General features: G+C 41.3%; 1 protein-coding gene across 1 annotated transcript; it reads right to left on the bottom strand.

Annotated features, from left to right (window-relative positions):
* Nucleotides 1-8,767: 8,767 nt before the first annotated feature.
* LOC138902678 (uncharacterized) lies at nucleotides 8,768-9,451 on the bottom strand. Its single transcript, XM_070190566.1, has one exon. It carries the CDS (start codon nucleotides 9,449-9,451, stop codon nucleotides 8,768-8,770), a length of 684 nt encoding a protein of 227 aa, XP_070046667.1.
* Between the last annotated feature and the right edge of the window lie 12,426 nt (nucleotides 9,452-21,877).

A 21,877-nucleotide genomic window follows, 5' to 3' on the forward strand; every position in this document is an offset into this window, starting at 1 on the left:
TGCACCGCTTCTATTTGTAAGAAAGAAGGATGGTCGCTAAGAATGTGTATTGACTATCGGCAGCTCAACAAGGTCACGATCAAGAATAAATACCCGCTGCCAAGGATCGATGATTTGTTTGACCAATTGTAGGGTACTAAGTATTTCTCCAAGATTGAGTTACGATCTGGGTACCACCAATCGAAGATCAGGGAGCAGGATATTCCGAGAACAACTTTCAGGACCCCGTATGGGCACTTTGAATTTATGGTAATGTCTTTTGGGCTAACAAATGCCCCGGCAACTTTGATGGACCTTATGAATCGAGTCTTCAAGCCTTTTCTTGACTCTTTTGTGATAGTGTTCATTGACAATATTCTGGTATATTCACGAAGTCGAGAGGACTATGCCGATCACCTTAGGGCAGTTCTACAGACCCTATATCAGCACAAGTTGTATGCGAAGTTTTCGAAATGTGAATTGTGGCTTGAATTTTTCACGTTCTTGGGTGATGTCATCTCCAGAGTAGGAATTGAGGTGGATCCTCAGAAGATTGCAGCTGTGAAGAATTGGCCTAGACCAACTGCCCTGACAAAGATTCCCAGTTTCTTAGGCCTAGCAGGATATTATAGGAAGTTTGTGGAGGGGTTCTCTACTCTTTCCTCTCCGTTGACTAAATTGACGCCGAAGGCGATTAACTTCCAATGTTCAGATGCTTGTGAAAGAAGCTTCCAGGAGTTGAAATCAAGATGGACTACGGCACTGGTGTTGACCCTACCAAAAGGTACAAATGGGTTTGTGGTATATTGTGATGCTTCAAGAATCGGACTTAAGTCTGTATTAATGCAACATGACAAGGTGATAGCTTATGCTTCTAGGAAACTCAAGAATCATGAAAAGAACTATTAAACACATGACTTAGAGCTTGCAGCGGTGGTCTTTGCATTGCATATTTGGCGTCATTATTTGTATGGGATCCATGTGGATATATTCGCGGACCATAAGAGTCTTCAATATATTTTCAAACAGAAGGAATTGAATCTGAGGCAGAGAATATGGCTTGAGCTACTCAAGGTTTACGACATCGATATGCTATATCATCCGGGGAAGGCTAATGTTATGGAGGATGCTCTTAGCCGGAAATCTATGGGTAGTTTGGCTCACTTGGAGGCATATCAAAGGTCATTGGCCAAGGAGGTTCATCGGTTGGCTAGTTTGGGAGTTCGTCTTGCGGATTCTAGTGAAGGAGGAGTGATTGTGCAAAATAGGGATGAATCATCTCTTTTTGTGGAAGTCAAGGAAAAGCAATACAATGACTCATTTTTGGTACAATTGAAGGATGGGATTCACAAACATAAGACCATGGCCTTTTCGCTTGGCATGGATGCTGGTATATTAAGAAACCAAGGGTGACTATGTATACCAAATGTAGATGGTCTACGAGATAGAATCATGACCGAGACTCACACTTCTAGGTATTCCATGCACCCGGGCTCTATAAAGATGTACCATGATCTTAAGGAAGTCTACTGGTGGAATGATATGAAGAGGAATGTAGCAAACTTTGTGGCAATATGTCCAAATTGTCAGCAAGTGAAGGCCGAACACCAAAGGCCGGGAGGGTTGGTACAGAACATAAAGATCCCAATGTGGAAGTGGGAGATGATTAATATGGACTTTGTGGTAAGACTACCTCGCACACCTCGCACGTTTGACTCGATTTGGGTAATTGTGGACCGACTCACGAAATCAACACACTTCTTACCTGCTAAGGCTACCGACATAGCAGAACAGTATGCTCAGTTGTATATCAAGGAAATAGTCAGGTTGCATGGCACTTCAATTTCTATTATCGCAGATCGGGAAGCACCGTTCACAACTAACTTTTGGAAGAAATTTAAGCAAGGGTTAGGTACTCAGGTAAATCGTACTGCAGTTTTCCATCCAAAGACCGACGGGAAAGATGTGGCTGATTAGCTTTTGCTTTGACTTCAGTTTTGCTCGGGAAAATCTCTTTGAGAATTCTTCCGGTCGAGACAGAAAATCTGCGAGAATATTATCCTTTCCTTTCAGGTGCTTGACTTGAAACTTGTATGGGGAGAACCATTGGGCCCATCTGAGAATCTGAGGATTAGGAATAATCTTTGCATTTATTTGGATCTTCTTTGGGAAGGCATTCATATCCATTTCTATTAGAAATTCTATGTGAATTAGGAAAAAATTGAATTTCTTGATTCCATTTTTTACTGCAAGAATTTCATTGAAGGTGGAGTAATAATCTTGCTCGGCAACTCAAAAACATCAAATAATGCCTTACGAAACAAACCCGAGCGATAAAGGTCGAATCTTTAATAAAAAACTAAAAGTCAACATAAATGTCTACCTAGGCCTGCACCTCGGAACCCGACAAAACTCAAAACTTCCAACAACCCATTCGAATACGAGTCCAACCACACTAATTTCACCCAATTCCCACTCTGAATCGATGTTCAAATCTCAAATATTCACTTCAGAAAAGTTTAGATAAAAACCCCAGTTTCTCTCTTAAAATCATCAATCAAATACCAAAATCAAAGATAGAATCATGGAATATAATCAAAACCGAGTTAAAAATACTTACCCCAATCCATGTGGTGAAAGTCGTCTCCAAAATCGCCCAAAACCGAGTTCCCAACTCAATATGTGATAAAATGAATTAACCCTTCGAATTAAGTACATTCTACCGAGGCACTTTCGCATATGCGAACCAATAGCCTCTTATGCAACATCTCTATGATTCTACGAAAAAACACTGAAGGCCCAACCCCTCGCTCCTGCGGAAAGCAGTCCGTTTCTCCGACATCACAGGTACGACACAAAACAAGTTTCTGCTCTCCTTCTCGCTTCTGTGCCCCGAAACAATGCTTCTATGCTGCCCTAGATGCGCCCCAAATCTGGCATCTATGGAGGTCCCAAACTCAGCCCTTTTTTGCTTATGCGATCACTTGTCCGCACATGCGGACATCGCACCTGCGCCAAGAGCTCCGCAGGTGCGACCACACCAGATCATACCACAAACCAACATGTTCCAACATGTTCCAAAATGATTTGAAACTCACCCGAACCCCTCGAAACCCCGTCCGAACATGCCAACAGTCCCAAAATATAACAGGGACCTACTCGAGGCCTCAAATTACACATAACAACATCGAAACCACGAATCGCACCTCAAATCAAACATTATGAACTTTTGAACTTTTAACTTTCAAAACTTGTTCTTAACCATATCAAATCAACTCGGAATGACCTCAAATTTTGCACACAAGTTCCAAATGATATAATGAATCTATTCCATCTACCGGAACAATAATCCGAACTTGATATCATCAAATTCAACAACCGGTCAAACTTATGAACCTTGCAAACCTTCAAATTGCCAACTTTCATCAAATAGTGCAGAAACCCTCTAACAACATCCAAATGCAAATCCGAGCCTACGTCCAAGCCCAAAATCACCATCCGGACCTAACAAAACTATCAAAACTCCGATCTGAGGTCAAATACATATAAGTCAAACTTGGTCAACTCTTCTAATCTTAAAGCTTCCTAGTTGAGAATCATTCTTCCCAGTCAATCCCGAATCACCTGAAAATTAAAACCGATGATACACACAAGTTATATTACACTATATGAAGCTACTCATGACCTCAAACCACCAAACTGAGTGAAAATACTCAAAATGACCGATCGGGTCGTTATAAATAAAGAGTAAGTACATGATATTTATTACGGGTATTTCACCTAGTAAGCTTAAAATAAATTTATCCGATATGGAGGAAGACCTAAAGTCAACACGTAAATTTATTACTCACTTGAAATTAATAGTGGAAGACCATAGAAATATATTTCTATCACCACTTAATGATTATTGCATTTTAATCACAAAGTTGATTCAACCTTTAAACCTAGATAGAAAGTCAATATAGGTTATCAATAACTAGTAACTATACCAAGTGAGTTCATATTAAATTTATCGAATATGGAGAAAGACCTGAAGTCAACAAATTTATTATCTCACTATAAATAGATAGTTGAGACCATAGGGGTTAATTCCTATCACCACCGTATCACAACCACGAAAGTTTCTGTGAAGATTAAGTTCCATAATTCAAAAAATGCTCAAAACCCCATTTAAACATTTCTAAAATGCTAAATTAACTTTTTTATTGTATAGTAGTAAGTATTGATCACTAGGTTGTTTCTGATAGACATACCGAATTTTAGATCAATCGGAGACCGTTAAAATCACAATCTCCAAAACTGCGACTAAATTTGGGAAATTACCATTTTATGTATTTTTTAATAATTTAAAATATGACCTATATTATTATCACATATCAATTCACGTCAAATGAACATGTATTATGTTACGCGTCACCTTTTTGTGATTCCTTGGAAGGGCGACGTAAGGCTAAGCAACAGATATCCGTGCAGTTACTCCCCGCCAACTGGGTCCCCTATATATGCTAGACGAGACTGTCAGTGCCGTACGAGAAAACCAATGTCAAGATAATTTGAGAGAACATAAAAGAGAATTGATAATGAAAGAATGCTTGATTGTATTAATGAAAGCTATTACAGAAAAGCAACATAGTGTCGAGGGGGAGAGACACTAGTACAGAGAATTGTTTGCTTGCTAGAAAGTTTGATTGCTTGATTTCCCCTAATAATGCTAAAAAAAATAAACTAAAGTTACAGGACTTGACCTAACTAATATAGAGAGACATAATGGAAATATATGAAATAAAACTACTCTATATTTACAATGAAAAGGACTTAGATTCTTACAAGGTAGAAGGAGGTCCGTTGGCAGCAACCTTGTCTTTAGCATCAGAGTCTGCGCGTGCGGTATTGATGGCATCTTCCTGCAGCTGGGCTCTGGCGAGGGCTATCGGTGGAGCGACATAGGCACAGGCACGCTTGTCACTTAGCGCGGCCAAGACCACGGGGCCGTCCATGGCGCTAGGAACTGGGAGGCTTGCCGGGATGCCATGGGGCGCGTCCAACGGGTCATGGGGCATGGCTCGAAAGCCGCTCATGAAATTCTCCCCCACCTGAGTTGGAGATATCCTCGGCGCTCTTGTAGGCTTTTCTATTTGTTCCCCTCTCCCAAATATTCTTCTCTACATCATAGCCCTGCTATTTCACCAAGAACTCTTGGTGATCTTTCCTTGAAGCATGAACCACTCTATCATCGAGAATAGCTTCTACACGCCTTTTCCTTGTTGAATTAGGGCCTCGAATACTGGGTATTATGAGTTGCCTCAGTGAAGAATCCTCCTTGTCTTCTTGAAAAGGTTTTAGAAGGCTGACATGGAAGACTAGATGAATCTTCCACCTGGCTGGGGTATCCACTCGGTATGCAATGTTTCCTATGTGCTTCTCAATGAACAAGGGTCCAATGTATTTTTGCAATAGGCAAAGGTCATGGACCCCTCCAAATAAGTATCGCTTAGGGATTTTAACCGTCACTTTGTCTCCTACTTGATATGCAACAAAGCGACGATCTTCATCAGCACGCTTCTTCATCCGCTTTTGGGCTTTGACAAGATAGCTCTGCACTATCTCCAAATTTTGCTTCCATTCCTTCGATAAGCTAGCAGGTCGAGGAGATTTCTACATGTTTGGGGGATTCACAGTGTGTGGGAGTAGAGGTTGTTGTCCGATAACAATTTCAAAAGTGATTTTGTTTGTGCTAGAGCTCTTTTATGAACTGAAACACAGTTGAGCAGCATCCAGAAGCTTCACCCAATTCTTCTGCGATTCAGTAACAAAATGGCAGAGATATTCCTCTAGCATGCCATTGAACCGCTCTGTCTGGCCATCAGATTGTGGATGGGAAACTTGAACTGTGGCTCAATTTGGACCCGAGGCACTTAAAGAGCCAAGTCCAAAAGTTGCTAGTGAAGCGAGAGTCGCTATCACTAATGATATCTTTAGGCAGACCCTATATTTTACAACATGAGAGAAAAAGAGTTGAGTTGTATCTTCTACTGATTTATATTGTGTGGCTTCTATAAATGTAGCATACTTGGAAAACTGATCTACCGCAACTAAGATAGTTGTAAGACCTCTGACCTTGGGCAATCTAGTGATGAAATACAGTTAAATGTTTTCCCAAGGTCTCTTTTGAATAGGCAATGGCTCCAAAAGTCTCGCTTGTGTCAAGCGGTCTGACTTGTATTTCTGGTATAATAGGAAAGTCTTCACATACTAAGAAACATCATTAGCCATTTGAGGCCAATAATAAGCACGGGGCAACAACGACATGGCGTGTTCTTCACCTGGGTGGCTGGCCCATAGAGTATCATGGCATTCCATCAGAAGATTCCTTTGCACATCTCCTCCTTTAGGAACATAAAGTTGGTTCCTTTTTACCTTCAGGAACCCATCTTCCATGTAGAACAGGAGAGTCTTGCCTGGTAAAACCAAATAGACCAAATATTGTGCAGCGGGATCCTTTGGGAGTAGATATTGTATCTGGTATCTTATAGTGGTGGCCACTTCGCTCCCCCTTAGGGTGGTGAGTAGGAACACCGATGCTAAGTCAGCCCTCCGATTGAGCGCATCAGTAATTTGGTTAATCTTCCCACTTCAGTACTCTAACTTGAAGTGATATTCTGCTAAGAGTTTCTGCTACCTGGCCTGGCGGCCATTCAACTTTGGCTGGGTCATGAAATAGCTAACAGCTGTGTTGTCTGTCTTGACCACGAACAAGTTTCCCAGCAAATAGTTCCTCCAAAGGCATAAGCAATGGACGCCAATCAATAATTCATTTTCGTGGGCAGCATAGCGTCGTTCTGCATCCTTCAACTTCCGACTCTCTAACTTAACTGGGTGCCCCTCTTGTAGTAAGACTCTGCCCAAAGCATAGTTAGAGGCATCCATTTGTACTTCTAATTTCTTGGCCAAATCAGGAAGGGCCAAGACTGGGCTACTAGACATAGCCGCATTCAATGTGTTGAAGGCTTCCGCTCGCTGGTACCCCAATCCCAAGGCATGACATTCTTTAGGAGTTCTATTAATGGCACTACAATGAGAGAGTAATTTTTCACAAATCGCAGATAAAAGTTTCATAGGACAAGGAACGCCCTCTAGGCGTGGATATCCTTAGGCAGTGACCAATCTGTGATAGCCTGAATCTTCTATTGGTCCATCTCTTTCCGCCCTTCATCGATGACATGTCCGAGGAAGTCAATCTACTTTTGGGCAAATGAGCACCTGGATAGTTTCAGATATAATTTGTGCTCCCGTAGTCAGGCTAGTACCTTTCGTAGATACTCTAGGTGTTCCTCCAATGTTTTGCTATATACCCCAATGTCATCCAAGTAGACCACTACGAATACGTCAATGTACTCGAAAGACTTAGTTCATCAGGATGAAAAATGTGGCTAGAGCATTAGTCAAACCGAATGGCATGACCAGAAAGTCATACGAACCATATCTTGTCACACAGGTCGTCTTGAGTCCATCTCCCTCAGCAATTCAGACTTGCCAGTAACCTGTCTTCAGGTCTATTTTGGTGAACACTGTAGAACCACCCAATCTATCGAACAAGTCTACCATTAGAGGGATAGGGTACTTGTTCTTCACGGAGGGCACAATGATCCACACAGAGTCGTAGGGTGCCATCTTGATTCTTTTGGAATAACACAAGGGACCCATAAGGGGACTTGGAGGGCACAATGATCCCCGTGTCTAGAATTTTCGTCAACTGTCTCTGAAGCTCGGTGAGTTCGATTTATGACATTCTATAAGGTGCCCGGGAAAGTGGCTTCACACCCGAACCAACTCAATCTTATGGTCCATGATGCGCCTAGGCAGGAGTTGCTTTGGCATGACGTCTTAAAACTCATTTAGCAGCTCCTTCTTGGGTGTAGGAATAAGACCCGAAGAGTGTACTATATCTTCAATACAGAGGGTAGCCAGGAACGTAGGTTCATGTCTTTTGACTCCCTCTTCAACTACAACACCGAGATGTTCTCAGCGGCCATCTTTATGGTTGTACATGTGATAATATAGGGCTTGGCCCCGTTTGCTCCCATCATTAGTAGCATGTCAACATAAGTACATAAATGGTGATGGTCTGCCTCGTGAATGCTAACCCAACTATCAACTCGAAGTCATCTATGATCACCACGTGCAAGTTGATTTTTCCTTCATAAACCCCAAGCTTCACTGGCACTTCTTTGGCTATTCCACCCACTGGCTGAGGTGGTGAGTTGATAGCCTTGACACGACCTCAGCCCTACCTGAGTTGAGGCTAAGTAGTTGTGAATAGCGTTCGTGTCTATCATCACCCGAATGGGCTTGCCATTAACTTTTATTTCGACGAACATCAAGATCTTCTATTATTTAAGAGGAGTCCCCTCATCCGCCTTATTGTTTCCTTTCTTGGTGGTTGGTCATGGGTCCTTCTTCTTACGAAAACCAGCACTAGTTCCCGCTAAGGCCTCAGAAATGGAACAAACAAGTGCGTTGAAGGCACGTATTGGTTCTGTCTGGTCAGCATCATCTGTGTCTTCATCTGTTCCATCATCAAAAGTTTGATGGGCATTCATTTGTGCATGTGGGAACTCATTGTTCCAATGTGGCCCACCGCAATGAAAACATCCTAAAGGGGGCTTCCTCCCCCGATTGTTGTTTTGAGACGCAACACTATTGCTACCTAAGGAAGGAGCTTTAGATTTGGTTGCACTCTAATCTGCTCCACTTCTACTAGGGCCACCATTGCTAGGCTGACGCCCTTTTATCCTCCACAGACAGGCGGTTGAGGCCTATCCTTCTGAGCTTCCACCTGATAGTCCCCAAGGCATTCAGTTGCTTGGATAACCTTGGGTAAAATGTCTACCCTTTGTCTTTGCAGCTCCATATAGGCATATAGTTTCAAACCTTTCAGGAATGTGAAGAGTCTGTCTTTGTCCCCCATATCCCGTATGTTCAGCATGAACTCGGAGAATTCCCACATGTAATCCCGTAATGACTTGGTCTGGTGGAGCACTTGTAGCTTTCTCCGCGCATTGTACTCAACATTTTTGCGGAAGAACTGTAGGCATATGGCTTCCTTCAGTTTTTCCCATGTCTCGATAGTATCTTCACCTGCCATGATGGCTTCGTATTTCACCCGCCACCAAAGTTTAGCATCACCTTGAAGATACATGGCAGCAATTGCTACCGTTTTTGCCTCTTTTAACTCCCCCATGTCATCGATGTATTGTTCGATGTCGAAGATGAAGTTCTCCACTTTCTTGGCATTCCGAGCTCCTTTGTATGATTTTGGCTCATAAATCTTCAGCTTTTGTGGCACAGAGGCGAGGTTTACAACACCCTCGATTTGGTTTTCGCCTCCTCGAAGTAGGCCTTGTAGTGCAATGTTGACAACATTGGGCTGGCCTGTCAAGTTGTCTATGGTTTTTTGCATGGTAGTCACCATGTCTGCCTGTTGTGCCCTATAGGCTAAATCCTTTATCCGCTCCTGTTAGAGGCCCTCAAATTTACCAAAAACTTTGGCTGCCTCTGTGGCTGCCATTTACCGGTCTCCTTTTGAGTCGCGATTGATGTTCGCTATGTCACTTTCGGCCTTCCACATCCTGCGGTCCAGGTCGTCCAACCTTTGCACTATAGTGGTTCTTAGCTCAAGTACCATATTCACGATGGGTCTTAAAATGTCAACCATCTCTTCAAGGCCTGCAATGCGGTCCCCATGATTCACCATGGTTAGAAATGGTGGTAATGGCAATGTGTTCCCTCGTTCCATGTCGAGCCTAGGCTTTGATACCAACTATTATGTGGCGCCTTCCTGAGATTCCTTGGAAGGGTGACGTAAGGCTAATATTACAACCCATGTTTTCGTACGTAAAAGTACGTCGTAAGTCAATTGATGTAAGCTCAAAAATGAGATCATCTTTGAAAGTACATAAAGTAAGTTAATCATGTTACCTTGGAGGCGACAAATCTTTAAGATTATGGATAACAAGTACCAAGAGGGTTGGAAGGCTTAGAAGCTAAACAAATTGAGGAAAAAAAGTTTCGTCAAATGTCGACAAGTTTGGTATGTTATAACATGTACTTTGTTTTTGAGACTGGAGTGCTTACCATGATAAGGAATTTATGTTATGAGTTATTGTATTCGTATGATAGTCGTGTATTACATTTTAAAGTCAAGCGATTTGTGGAACAAAAGTTGGCAAAGGTCATCACAAGTGTTACACCCTGTGCATCCCAAGGTTACGTATAATGAATATGAGACTTGTTAATCATAATTTAAATGAGTGTAAAGTCATAATATGACTATATATGATGTTTGGATATAAAATATAAAGTTTGAGAAAAATCGGATTTTAGTTGCGGAAAAACCGACAGAGGATTTGCCTTCTAATGAAGCTTTTTGAGCAAAACATTTCGTGTTTTATATGAGGTCTTTTTGGGAAATATTATATACCAAATTGGTGTTCTTAAAATTTAGTTTGCAATGCTCTTAACTGTTCATTCATACGACATCCGAATAAAAAATATAAGCGTCGGAAGAAGGGCCAATGCTAGGGTGCCAAGCTAGCACCAAGCTAGCACCTCTTTGACTTTTCAAAAGTGGATACATATATCCCTTATGTCGTCTCTTTCTTCATTTTTTCCACAGAACACGACCCAAATAAGACCATAAACATACCCTTAGTCTCTCTACAAGGGTTTCAAAGAAGATTAATATCCCGGGTACGAAATCAAGAAGCGATAACATTAGAACAATCCCTATGACATAAGTATCATTATACCACCTCTCCTTTTCTTTGTAGTTTGAGTTTTGGAAGGTACTTCATGGTTAATAAAACTCCTACTTTCTGTATTTAGGCTTTTAAATATCAAGGAAGGTTGATAAATTCATTTCCTAATAGTTAGAACTCACAGGACGGTGATCGAAAGCCTTGGGTTCGATTTATTTCACTTTTAGTGGACTGTTTTGTAGTCCACTTGTGTTGGCCTGTTGTGCTGCTGATTTATGGAGTTTGGAAGGGTAAAGGGTGTGGAGAAATGTCACATGTAGTAGGGTAGTGGGCTGGTCGCTCGTCGTTGCAATTTCAGGCTAATTGATAACTTGTTGATTGGGTGTGTTATGGGATATTTGTTTTTGTTTTGCTATAATAAAGGTCCCGGATTGTAGTTAGATTGTTTTTGAGTTGCTGGTTGTATTTTGTTGTTGTCTCGCCTATAGTAGGCTTGAGAGAGAAGTAAAATCAGGGAAAATGCTGCCCGTTTTATTTTAGAATCGAGTTATCGTTTGAGATACGTGGTAAATTAGCGCCATCTATGATGCACATGTATTTCCTTGTTATAGGGTTGGTGCGCTAGTTGTCATAAGCTTGTTGTTGAGTTGAATTGATGACTTGAGGTATGTTAAGGCTATCCCTTCTTTCCTTTTGGCATGATACATATGATACAATGAAACAAGCAAACCCGCAACTTTCACAGATGACTATATTCTTTGAATTACTAGGGTTGCCTATGTTCTTGATTCCCCATATGTCCTATTATTATATTGTCTGTTCATGAGTCTCAGAAAATATACAAGTTGATAAATATTATTTCGTGACATTAACCGAAGGCATATTAATCGTATGACATTCCGAGAGATCTTATTGACTTACTTCTTATGCATTGCATTCATTTATATATGTACATTTACCTATGACTAGATGGCATTATATGTGCGTATATTGTATGTATATGGGGTATGGAGAAATGTTATGGCGTTATATACGCACCACCACCTGATCAGCTGGTATACGTTGATGATTTCGCCCACAGAGGCCGAGAAGATATGATGGGATGTCCTCAGAGGCTTGATGACGTTATGTACGCATATACCTACGTATGATATGACACTTATATGCATATGCATGACATTATAAATGTTTCATGAATCATAGAGCGATTCACACTTACAGGTTGAGTTCTTTACTCCATGTTTCTTTCTTGTCTTTTATATACTACTTTCGTGCCTTACATACTCGGTTCTTTATTTGTACTGGCATCTCTTTTGCCTGGGGATGCTGCATTTCATGCCCGTAGATCCCGATAGATAGGTTGAGAGTCCTTCTAGTAGGCTACAAGCTTGGCAGAAGGTGTTGATGCACTCCACTTACTCCGGAGTTGACTATTTGGTTAGTATGATTTGCCCATATATTAATTGGTATGGCGAGGCCCTATCTCGACCTTTATGACATTTATGTACTCTTAGAGGCTTGTAGATAGATGTCATGTATAAGGATATACTTTTATGGCCTTGTCAGCCTATGTTTTGAGTATACAAATTATCATGTCGGCCTTATAGGCCCGTATGTCACATGTATAAGTTTTTATGTCATGTTGGGTCGTCCTATGTGTAACGACCCGATCGGTCATTTTGGGCTCTAGCGCATCGTTTAGTTGTTTGAAGCCTTGAGCAACTTTACTTCAGGTATTACAACTTGTACGTGTGGTTGGAATTGAATTTCGGGAAGTTCGAAGTTGATTTGGAAAGAAAATTCTAATTTCGGAAGCTTTAAGTTAGGAGAATTGACTTAGGTTTGACTTTGGAGTAAACGACCTCGGAATCTTGATTTGAAGGTTCCAATTGGTTCATATCATGATTTCGGACTTGGGCATATGTTCGGGTTGAGTATCGGATCACCCGGGAGCATTTTGGCGTTTATTATGGAAAGTTAACATTTTGAAAATTTAAGAATTTCATAAGTTTGTCTTGAAGTGGATTTTGATGTTATCGATGTCCGTTTTGGATTCCGAGCCTGGGAATAGTTCCGTATGGTAATTTTGGACTTAGGAGCGTGTCCGGACATTGAATTGTAGGTCTGTAGGTCATTTCGGCATCAATTGGCGAAAGTTGGAAATTGGATGATTTTTGGGAAGTTTGACCGGGAGTGGACTTTTTGATATCGGGGTAGGATTCCAATTCTAGAAGTAGGAGTAGGTCCGTAATGTCAACTATGGCTTGTGCACAAAATTTGAGGTCAATCGGACTTGATTTGATGCATTCCGGTACAAGTTATAGAATTTGGAAATTTGGAAATTATAAGTTTGATTCTAGGCGCGATTCATGATTTGATGTTGTTTGACGTGGTTCAAGGCTTCGACTAAGTTCGTATTATATTTTGGGACATGTTGGTATATTTGTTTAAGGTCCCGAGGGCCTCGGGTGGATTTCGGATGGTTATCGGATTGAATTTGGCCTAATGAAATGTTGAAGCTGTTGTCATCTGGTGTAACCACACCTGTGAGGTTTTGGCCGCAGGTGCGAGGCCGCAAGAAGCGGAGCAGGTCAGCCAGGGGAAGGACTACAGGTGCGGAGTTTTGGCCGCATCTCCGGAAGCACAAAAGCGAAGCATTGGGTTCAGAAGCGGAAGAAGGCGTAAGAGCGGAAGGGGGCTCGCACCTGCGATGTCGCAGAAGTAGGGAATGTTTCCGTAGGTGCGAGGTATCGTGTTTGGGTAATTTTTCTGTAGAAGCGGTGGTGTGGTCGCAAAAGCGACACGCAGGTGTGGTTACTGTCCCGCAGGTGCAAAAATATCGCTGGGCAGAATCGTTTTAAGAGCGGGATTTGGCTCTTCTTCTCTCATTTTTTACTTGGTTGGGGCGATATTGGAGAGCTTCAAGGTGAGATTTTCATCAAGCAACACAAGGTAAGTGATTCCCATCTATTACAAGTTAAATACATGGATTCTATAAGGATTTAAACATGAAAATTAGTAGGAATTTGAGATTTTTTGTAGAAAATCTAGAAATTGGTATTTTTTGATTTTGACCATGAAATTGGACATGGAATTGTGAATAAATCATATATTTGAGTTCGTAGTGTTATGGGTAAAAATTATCTTCGAAATTTTTTGAAATCCGGGCACGTTGGCCCGAGGGTGACTTTATCAATTTTCCGAGCGGAGTTGGAAATTGTTATAAATTGATTTATTATGAGTATTAGAGTATATGTTCATGGAATTTCACATTTATTTACTATTTTTGGAGCGACGGGCACCGATTTGAGTTGTTAGAAAAGCTTTGGAGCCAGTTATGGAATTTTGGAGCAAGGTAAGTCTCTTTTCTAACCTTGTAAGAGGGAATTAACCCCTTAGCTGAATTGATTTAATATGTGCTTCTATTTGTGGGGGCTGCATACGTACGAGGTGACGAGAGTCCGTATGTAGCTACTAATTATGCTTATGTCCGGGTAGACTAGTACCTAAATCATGTTATACTTGCAATGTTTGCACCCTACTTGTTAATTCAATTTCTTAAATCATATAGGAACTTGATAAAGGAATTGTAAAAGGTTAAACTTCATTTAGTTGAGTTTTGGACGGGTCACTTGACTGTTAATGAGAATTGGTATTTCTTTGAATATTAGCCTCTTAATAATCTTGAATCGGTTATTTATAAAGTATTATCTTTTCTCGTGGAGCCGGACGAACGCCTCGGTAGATGATAGATGCATCTATGGTTCGTGACGTTCGACCCTCAGCAATGCACAGTTTATATATTTGTATGTTGGATCGGGCCGTACGACCTCGGCATAATTCATGCGTAATAATTCTTGGAGTCCAATTATAATCGATATTGTTTCATTGGCTTGAGAGATTAATTCTTTAAATGATGGAAATTAATTTGGGATTTAGTATCAGTGAAAGAATTGTTTATTTATTTCTTGTTATTGAGCTTTCAGCGGTATTTACATATTCCATGCTAAATTATAATTTCGGTTTTTAATTGTTAGCACATAGTAAGTGTCGAAGTCAATCCCTCGACACTACTTCTTCGAGGTTAGATTAGATACTTACTGGGTACACGTGTTTTACATACCCATGCTACACTTGCTGCACATTTTGTGCAGGTACATATATGTCTAGTGGTCTTGTGGGCGCAGAGGCGCGGCTATTGCGGGGACTTAGGTGAGCTGCATCCCATGTTACAAGTCTACAGCACAAAGAGTCTCCATCAGAGTTATTTACATTCTCCTGTCTAATTTGTATTCCAGACAGATGTTGTATTTTATCATATTTCCTAGTTGATGCTCATGCACTTATAACACCGGGTTTTGGGGGTTCCTATTGGATGTTTAGTATGGTAGTTCATGTAATTATCATTGTTTCACCTTGTAAATTCTATTTCATACTATTTAATTAATTGAAGTTATGATTTCAAAAGGAATAAAAAAATGAGTTATTAAGTGGATCAATCATCGTTGGCTTGCCTGACGGCAGTGTTAGGCGCCATCACGACCTATAGTGGATTTTGGGTCGTGACAGCTTGGTATTAGAGCGTTAGGTTCACTTGGGTCTCACGGGTCATGAGCAAGTCTAGTAGAGTCTTGCGGATCAGTACGGAGATGTCTGTACTTATCTTCAAGAGGCTACAGGGTTGTTAGGAGCACTTCCCTTCTTGATTCCTCATCGTGCAATTTGATTTCTTCGAGGCTTATGCCTTTATTTCCTTCTTATTCATTCTTGTACGATGTTGAGCACTCGTATCTATTGGGCATCGAGGAATAGCAGTGGTACTACCAACGTGGAGCAGGATGTTTCTCCCTGCGCATTCGAGCAAGTTATTATCGTCTTCTTGCGATGTTCTGTCATTTCAGCTCAGTAGCTGTATTTTTGATTGGATCGAGGCTACGAGCAGATTGTTATGATGTTCAGACGTTGTTATCGCACAGTGTCGGCGTAATGGTGGGGTGTTTCTAATGTGATGGCTCTAGAAGGGTGATCCTCTAGGAGGTTTAGAGTTGGTAGCAATTCACTAGTTCATGTGCTACAGGTATGGGTTTGATTTGAGGCAATATTTGGGCAGCGAAGAATGATGAAGGACATGGCGAGAGGTGTCTCGCGGTGGTTGAATTACTAGCGGGTCAAGTATGAAAAGCAGAGGTCAAGCAGTTACCTAAAGAAGATGGTTTAGCCGAAGTGGGAGTGATAGAGTAGCATATGTATTATGTGGTAGAATAGCCACATGACTTGAGAAAAGTTTAGAGCGATTTGGGGTTCATGGTGGATAGTGACTAGGTCTACGGACTTAATTTGGAATGTTGGCTACTATAATGTGAAAGATTGGATACAACAGAAAGGAGGTTGCTTGATATGAAGGGGAATGCAACAAGACTTCGGATAGGAATGTATTGTTGCACTTTTAGTTGAAGTCAATGGGGGTGAACGGATTTGTACAGATGGTAAATGAATACGGGCTCAGGAGGGTTTACTGATTTCGTAGTAATTGTACCTAGTGCAGCATCGTTGGAAGATGTTGGCATGAGATTTCCACAGGTGGGTTATCTCCTGTGAGCAGGTTAGCTGTTGCGTGGTGTTGATGAAGCTTCTACGAAGAATTTTGCTGGCTATCCGGTAGGAGGTCGAATATGTTATTGTGGCTAGTGATTCAGAATGTTTAACAGAAAGATTTCGAGAAATTTGGCGGGTTGATTGTGCGAGATCATGGTAATTGGGAAGGAGAAATCTTGGTTGGTTTCTGGGTTATGAAATTGTAGCTTCAAGTTAATTGGGGGAGCCCCACCTTCTATGGTTGGATCACGTGGTCCTCTGCTTGTGCGATTTCTGGTCATCGGTGTATTGGTGGTTTATTATGACTATGGAAAAAAAACATCAGTGGTAATTCGAGCAAAGGATTTGAGGAATGTGTGCTTTACTTGGCCTTATCGATTCATGTTTAGGTTTTGGGAAGACTCGGAGTTTATGACTCTCGTGGGGGTTATGTACAAGTTAAAGAATTCAGTCGGGTGCTTCTTTGATAGGGTGTTCCCATGCTAACAGTGTACTAGAGTTTGGTTTATATTCGGGACTAAGTCAGAGTGGGTGACTCTCAACAATGGTCCTAGTGGGTTCAATAATTTTAGTGCAGTGCCTAAGGACTTGGGATGTTCTATGTTATCATTGGGTATGCAGTGCAGTATTTGAGGAAATAAGGAAATAGTTTCGGATTCGCTGAAGGTCTTGCAGAATAGGTGAACCAGTTGGAGATGCTATTGTGTGCATAAGGAGAGTATGAGATGATTCATTAGTAATAAGACGATGTGGTCTCCTGATACGGGTCACTCTGGACGAGGGCGGATTTGGTTCGTTACATTTGATTGGAGCTATTATTATTTCTAAGGCATGTCGAGAATAAACTAGAAGAAGTTGGGTCGGTTAGTAATGGTTGAATCAATATGATCGTTGCAGCGATCAGTTTCTTCAGCGTGAAGTTATACATGTAGTTTGTGGCTGTACACTTAGGCTTGAATGCCACCACAACTTGGTTGATTTGGAAGGTAATTGATTCGAATGGCTTTGTTGTGTAAATGGATTTCGGAAGAGTTATGGCGGTTTAGATCATGACTTGAGGTTTGTATTTTCTATGGTTTGAGAATTCAGTTGCGTGTTGCGTTGGTTATTCTGAAATGAGCTAAGTGAAAAGTTTTCTAGCCTAGAAAGTGTTTAATTTACTAGTAGCTCAGGAGTAATGATGAGTCCTGGTAATCTCGTAGAGCGGCATGGTAGGTGCAGTGAGCAACATGGGGACTGGAAGTTGAAGGTCAAGGTTATGGTTCGGTGTTGAATGAATGTTACGAGATCGGATGAGCAGGTGCGGACTTAGATGTTTAGAATAAGATGACATTTTCTTTAGTGTCACCTGAGGATGGTGTTCGGTGGAAGAGGCTTTGTGTATTGACTTGCAAAGTTTTGCTTCATTTTACAAAATTAGAACGGTTTGTGGCATGGATGTACGGACTTTGCTACCTGAGCGGAAGGTCATGGGAACGTACCCCACGGGGAGATTTTTATAAGTGTGGCATGTCAGTCACTTGATTGTTAAAGATTGAAACCAAGTATGGAGGATATGCTAATATCGCAAATGCGAGAATTTATGCCTGAGAGGCATTCTATTCCTTGGGTTGTGGGCCGTGTGAGTTTGTTCCGAATTTGACGGTTGTTCTTATGTGTCATGAATAGGACATTATGGATCCTTGAAAGGTTATTTGCCTAGTATGGTATGATTGGAATTGGCTTGAGGCCCGTTGATGAGACAAAATGTGGATGTGTGCTCTACAACAAGCCGGGTGGGTTCATTCAGCATAGCGTTTCTTATGGAGGAGTCTTCGGACATTAGATATTATTTTCGTCGTCAGCTATTTCATGTTATACTCCATTGTGCCATGTGGGTTGTGAGACGGCTTGATTATTCACATATGTGTTGAGGTTCCGTGTAGCTATGGTGTTATGAGAGCAAGGTGGTTCTCGAGATGCAGATCATATATCGCACCTTGGTTGTACTTGAGTTTCTTAGCGTATGGCACTACCCGTCTCCCCGTGATTTGTATTATGCACTTGGCGTGCTTGTGGTTGATATTCTGGCATTTCGTGAGTATAAGTGTTACGGCTTGATGTGTGTTTTCTTCTTGATTTTTATGTGCCGATCGGGTGGCACGCCGCCACCAGTGTATTGTTGGGATCGGGTGGCATGCCGCCACGGGTACATTATGTGGATCGGGTTGCATGCCGCAACATTGTCATATTGGGATCGGGTTGCGCGCCGCAACAGTGTCACATTGGATTGGGTTGCACGCTTCAACAGTGAGATGTTAAGCACGATTCTTTATATTCATTTTGGGTGTTCTATTTCTTACCTTTGAGAAAGGGCTCATAGTATTTGATGGTCGTTTTATTCTTTACACGGGCTGGATAGTTCTTTTCCAGAGTTCCTTCTACCTTATGTGTCATATTCCAATTATAGCTTGTGGTGCATTGATGGAGTCATATGAAATCTTAGATAGTGTTTGAGGTGGCTTATTGCCGGAGCAACTTGTACTGGGTGAGACGAGATTATTAGATATGGGATCAGTGCGATCGGATTTATATAAGGCATATTAAAAGGCACATATCGTTATTTAGTTCAGAATGAGGTAATGGTTCTTGTCAAGAGGAAAGACTCAATGATTCATTGATTCGGCAGGTGGTTATGAATTTCTACACATCCCTTCCGTCGTGGCAGTATTTCAATAGTTGGAACAGGACTTCTATGCATCATGAGGTGTGTTGTAGACATCGAATTCGTGGAATTTCGGCAATTGTTGTCAGAGGATGTTATTATGGTCGTGGGAATTATGCGGTGCTTGGTGTGATTCCAGCCCAAGTGCACGATCATGTTTGGGTATAGTGTATAGTGATTGATACAGTATCTGTATGTTGGAATCAGGCATTGTAGAGAAATTCGGAGGTTGGAATTTGGTTCTAAGGCTTATTGACTAAATAAAAAGGGAGAAACTTTAGTACGGCTCGAGAAAATATGTTCAACTGGGTTGTGACAGCACGGGCTGGTGCACGAGGTGTTAAACAGTAATTTTGGACAACTCCATTGCAGTTCTTGGCACGTTCGAGGACGAATATATGTTTAAGTGGGGGAGAATGCAATGACCCGACCGATCGTTTTGAGCTCTAACACGTCGTTTTCCGATTTGAAGCCTTTAGAAACTTCACTTTAGGTATTACGACTTGCACGTGTGGTCGGAATTGAATTTCGGGAAGTTCAGAGTTGATTTGGAAAGAAGATTATAATTTCGGAAGCTTTAAGTTGGAGAATTGACTAAGGTTTGACTTTTGAGTAAACGACCTCGGAATTGAGATTTGAAGGTTCCAATAGGTTCATATCATGATTTCGGACTTGGGCGTATGTTGGGGTTGAGTATCGGATCATCCGGGAGCATTTCGGCGTTTATTATGGAAAGTTAACATTTTGAATATTTAAGAATTTCATAAGTTTGTCTTGAAGTCGATTTTGATGTTATCGATGTCCGTTTGGGATTCCGATCCTGGGAATAGTTCTGTATGGTGATTTTGGTCTTAGGATCATGTTCGGACGTTGATTTGGAGGTCTGAAGGTCATTTCGGCGTCAATTGGCAAAACTTGAAAATTGGATGATTTTTGGGAAGTATTACCGGGAGTGGACTTTTTGATATATGGGTCAGATTCCGATTCCGAAAGTGGGAGTAGGTCCGTAATGTCAATTATGACTTGTGTTCAAAATTTGAGGTCAATCGGACTTGATTTGATGTGTTCCGGTACAAGTTATAGAATTTGGAAATTTGGAAATTATTAGTTTGATTCGAAGCGCGATTCATGATTTTGATGTTGTTTGACGTGGTTTAAGGCTTCGACTAGTTTGTATTGTATTTTGGGACATGTTGGTATATTTGATTAAGGTCCCGAGGGCCTCGGGTGGATTCCGGATGCTTAACGGATTGAATTTGGCCTTATGAAATGTTGAAGCTGTTGTCATATGGTGTAACCGCACCTGTGAGGTTTTTGCCGCCAGTGCGGGGCCGCAGAAGTGGCCCAGAGGTCACAGAAGCAGAACAGGTCAGCCAGGGAAAGGACCGCAGGTGCAGAGTTTTGGCCGCATCTGCGCAAGCGCAGAAGCGAAGCATTGGGCGCAGAAGCGAAAGAAGGCGCAGGAGCAGAAGGGGGCTCGCACCTGCGATGTCGCAGAAGCGGGGAATGTTTCCGCAGGTGCCAGGCATCGTGTTAGGGTAATGTTCAGCAGAATCGGTGGCGTGGTCGCAAAAGCGACACCGTAGGTGCGGCTACTGTCCCGCAGGTGCAAAAATATCGCTGGGTAGAATCGAGCGGGATTTGGCTCTTCTTCTCTCATTTTTTACTTGGGTGGGGCGATATTGGAGAACTTCAATGAGAGATTTTCATCCAGCAACACGAAGTATGTGATTCCCATTTATTACAAGTTAAATACCTGGATTCTATAAGGATTTAAACATGGAAATTAGTAGGAATTTGAGATTTTTTGTAGAAAACCTAGAATTTGGTATTTTAGGATTTTGACCACGAAATTGGACATGGAATTGGGAATAAATCATATATTTGAGTTCGTAGTGTTATGGGTAAAAATTATCTTCAAATATTTTCGGAATTCGGGCACGTTGGCCCGAGGGTGACTTTATCAATTTTTCGAGCAGAGTTGGAAATTGTTATAAATTAATTTATTATGAGTATTAGAGTATATGATTATGGAATTTCACATTTATTTACTAGTTTTGGAGCGACGGGTGCAGGTTTGAGTTGTTAGAAAAGCTTCAGAGTCGGTTATGGAACTTCGGAGCAAGTTAAGTCACTTTTCTAACATTGTAAGAGGGAATTAACCCTATATGTGAATTGATTTAATATGTGCTTCTATTTGTGGGGGCTGCGTACGCACAAGGTGACGAGAGTCCGTACGTAGCTACTAATAATGCTTATGTCCGGGTAGTCTAGGACCCAAATCATGTTATACTTATGATGTTTGCACCCTACTTGTTAATTTAATTGCTTAAATCATATAGGAACTTGATAAAGGAATTGTAAAAGGTTAAACTTCATTTACTTGAGTTTTGGATGGGTCACTTAACCGTTAATGAGGATTGGTGTTGCTTTGAATATTAGCCTCTTAATAATCTTGAATCGGTTATTTATAAAGTATTTTCTCTTCTCGTGGAGCCGGCGGAACGCCTCAGTAGCAGAAAGATGCTTCTATGGTTCGTGCCGTTCGACCCTCGGTAGTGCACAATTTATATATTTGTATGTCGGATCGGGCCGTACGACCTTGGCATAATTCGTGCGTAATAATTCTTGGAGTCCAATTATAATCGATATTGTTTCATTGGCTTGAGAGATTAATTTGTTAAATGATGGAAATTAATTTGGGATTTACTATCAGTGAAAGAATTATTTATTTATTTCTTGTTATTGAGCTTTCAACGGTATTTACATAATCTATGCTTAATTATAATTTCGGTATTTTATTGTTAGCAAATAGTAAGTATCGAAGTCGACGCCTCGTCAC

This window comes from Nicotiana tomentosiformis, chromosome 12, assembly GCF_000390325.3.
Source record: "Nicotiana tomentosiformis chromosome 12, ASM39032v3, whole genome shotgun sequence".
Taxonomy (NCBI): Eukaryota; Viridiplantae; Streptophyta; class Magnoliopsida; order Solanales; family Solanaceae; genus Nicotiana; species Nicotiana tomentosiformis.

Bases quoted from the DNA above. Each gene is read 5' to 3' on its own strand.
- LOC138902678 (XM_070190566.1), bottom strand. From the start codon at position 9,451: ATGGTGACTACCATGCAAAAAACCATAGACAACTTGACAGGCCAGCCC.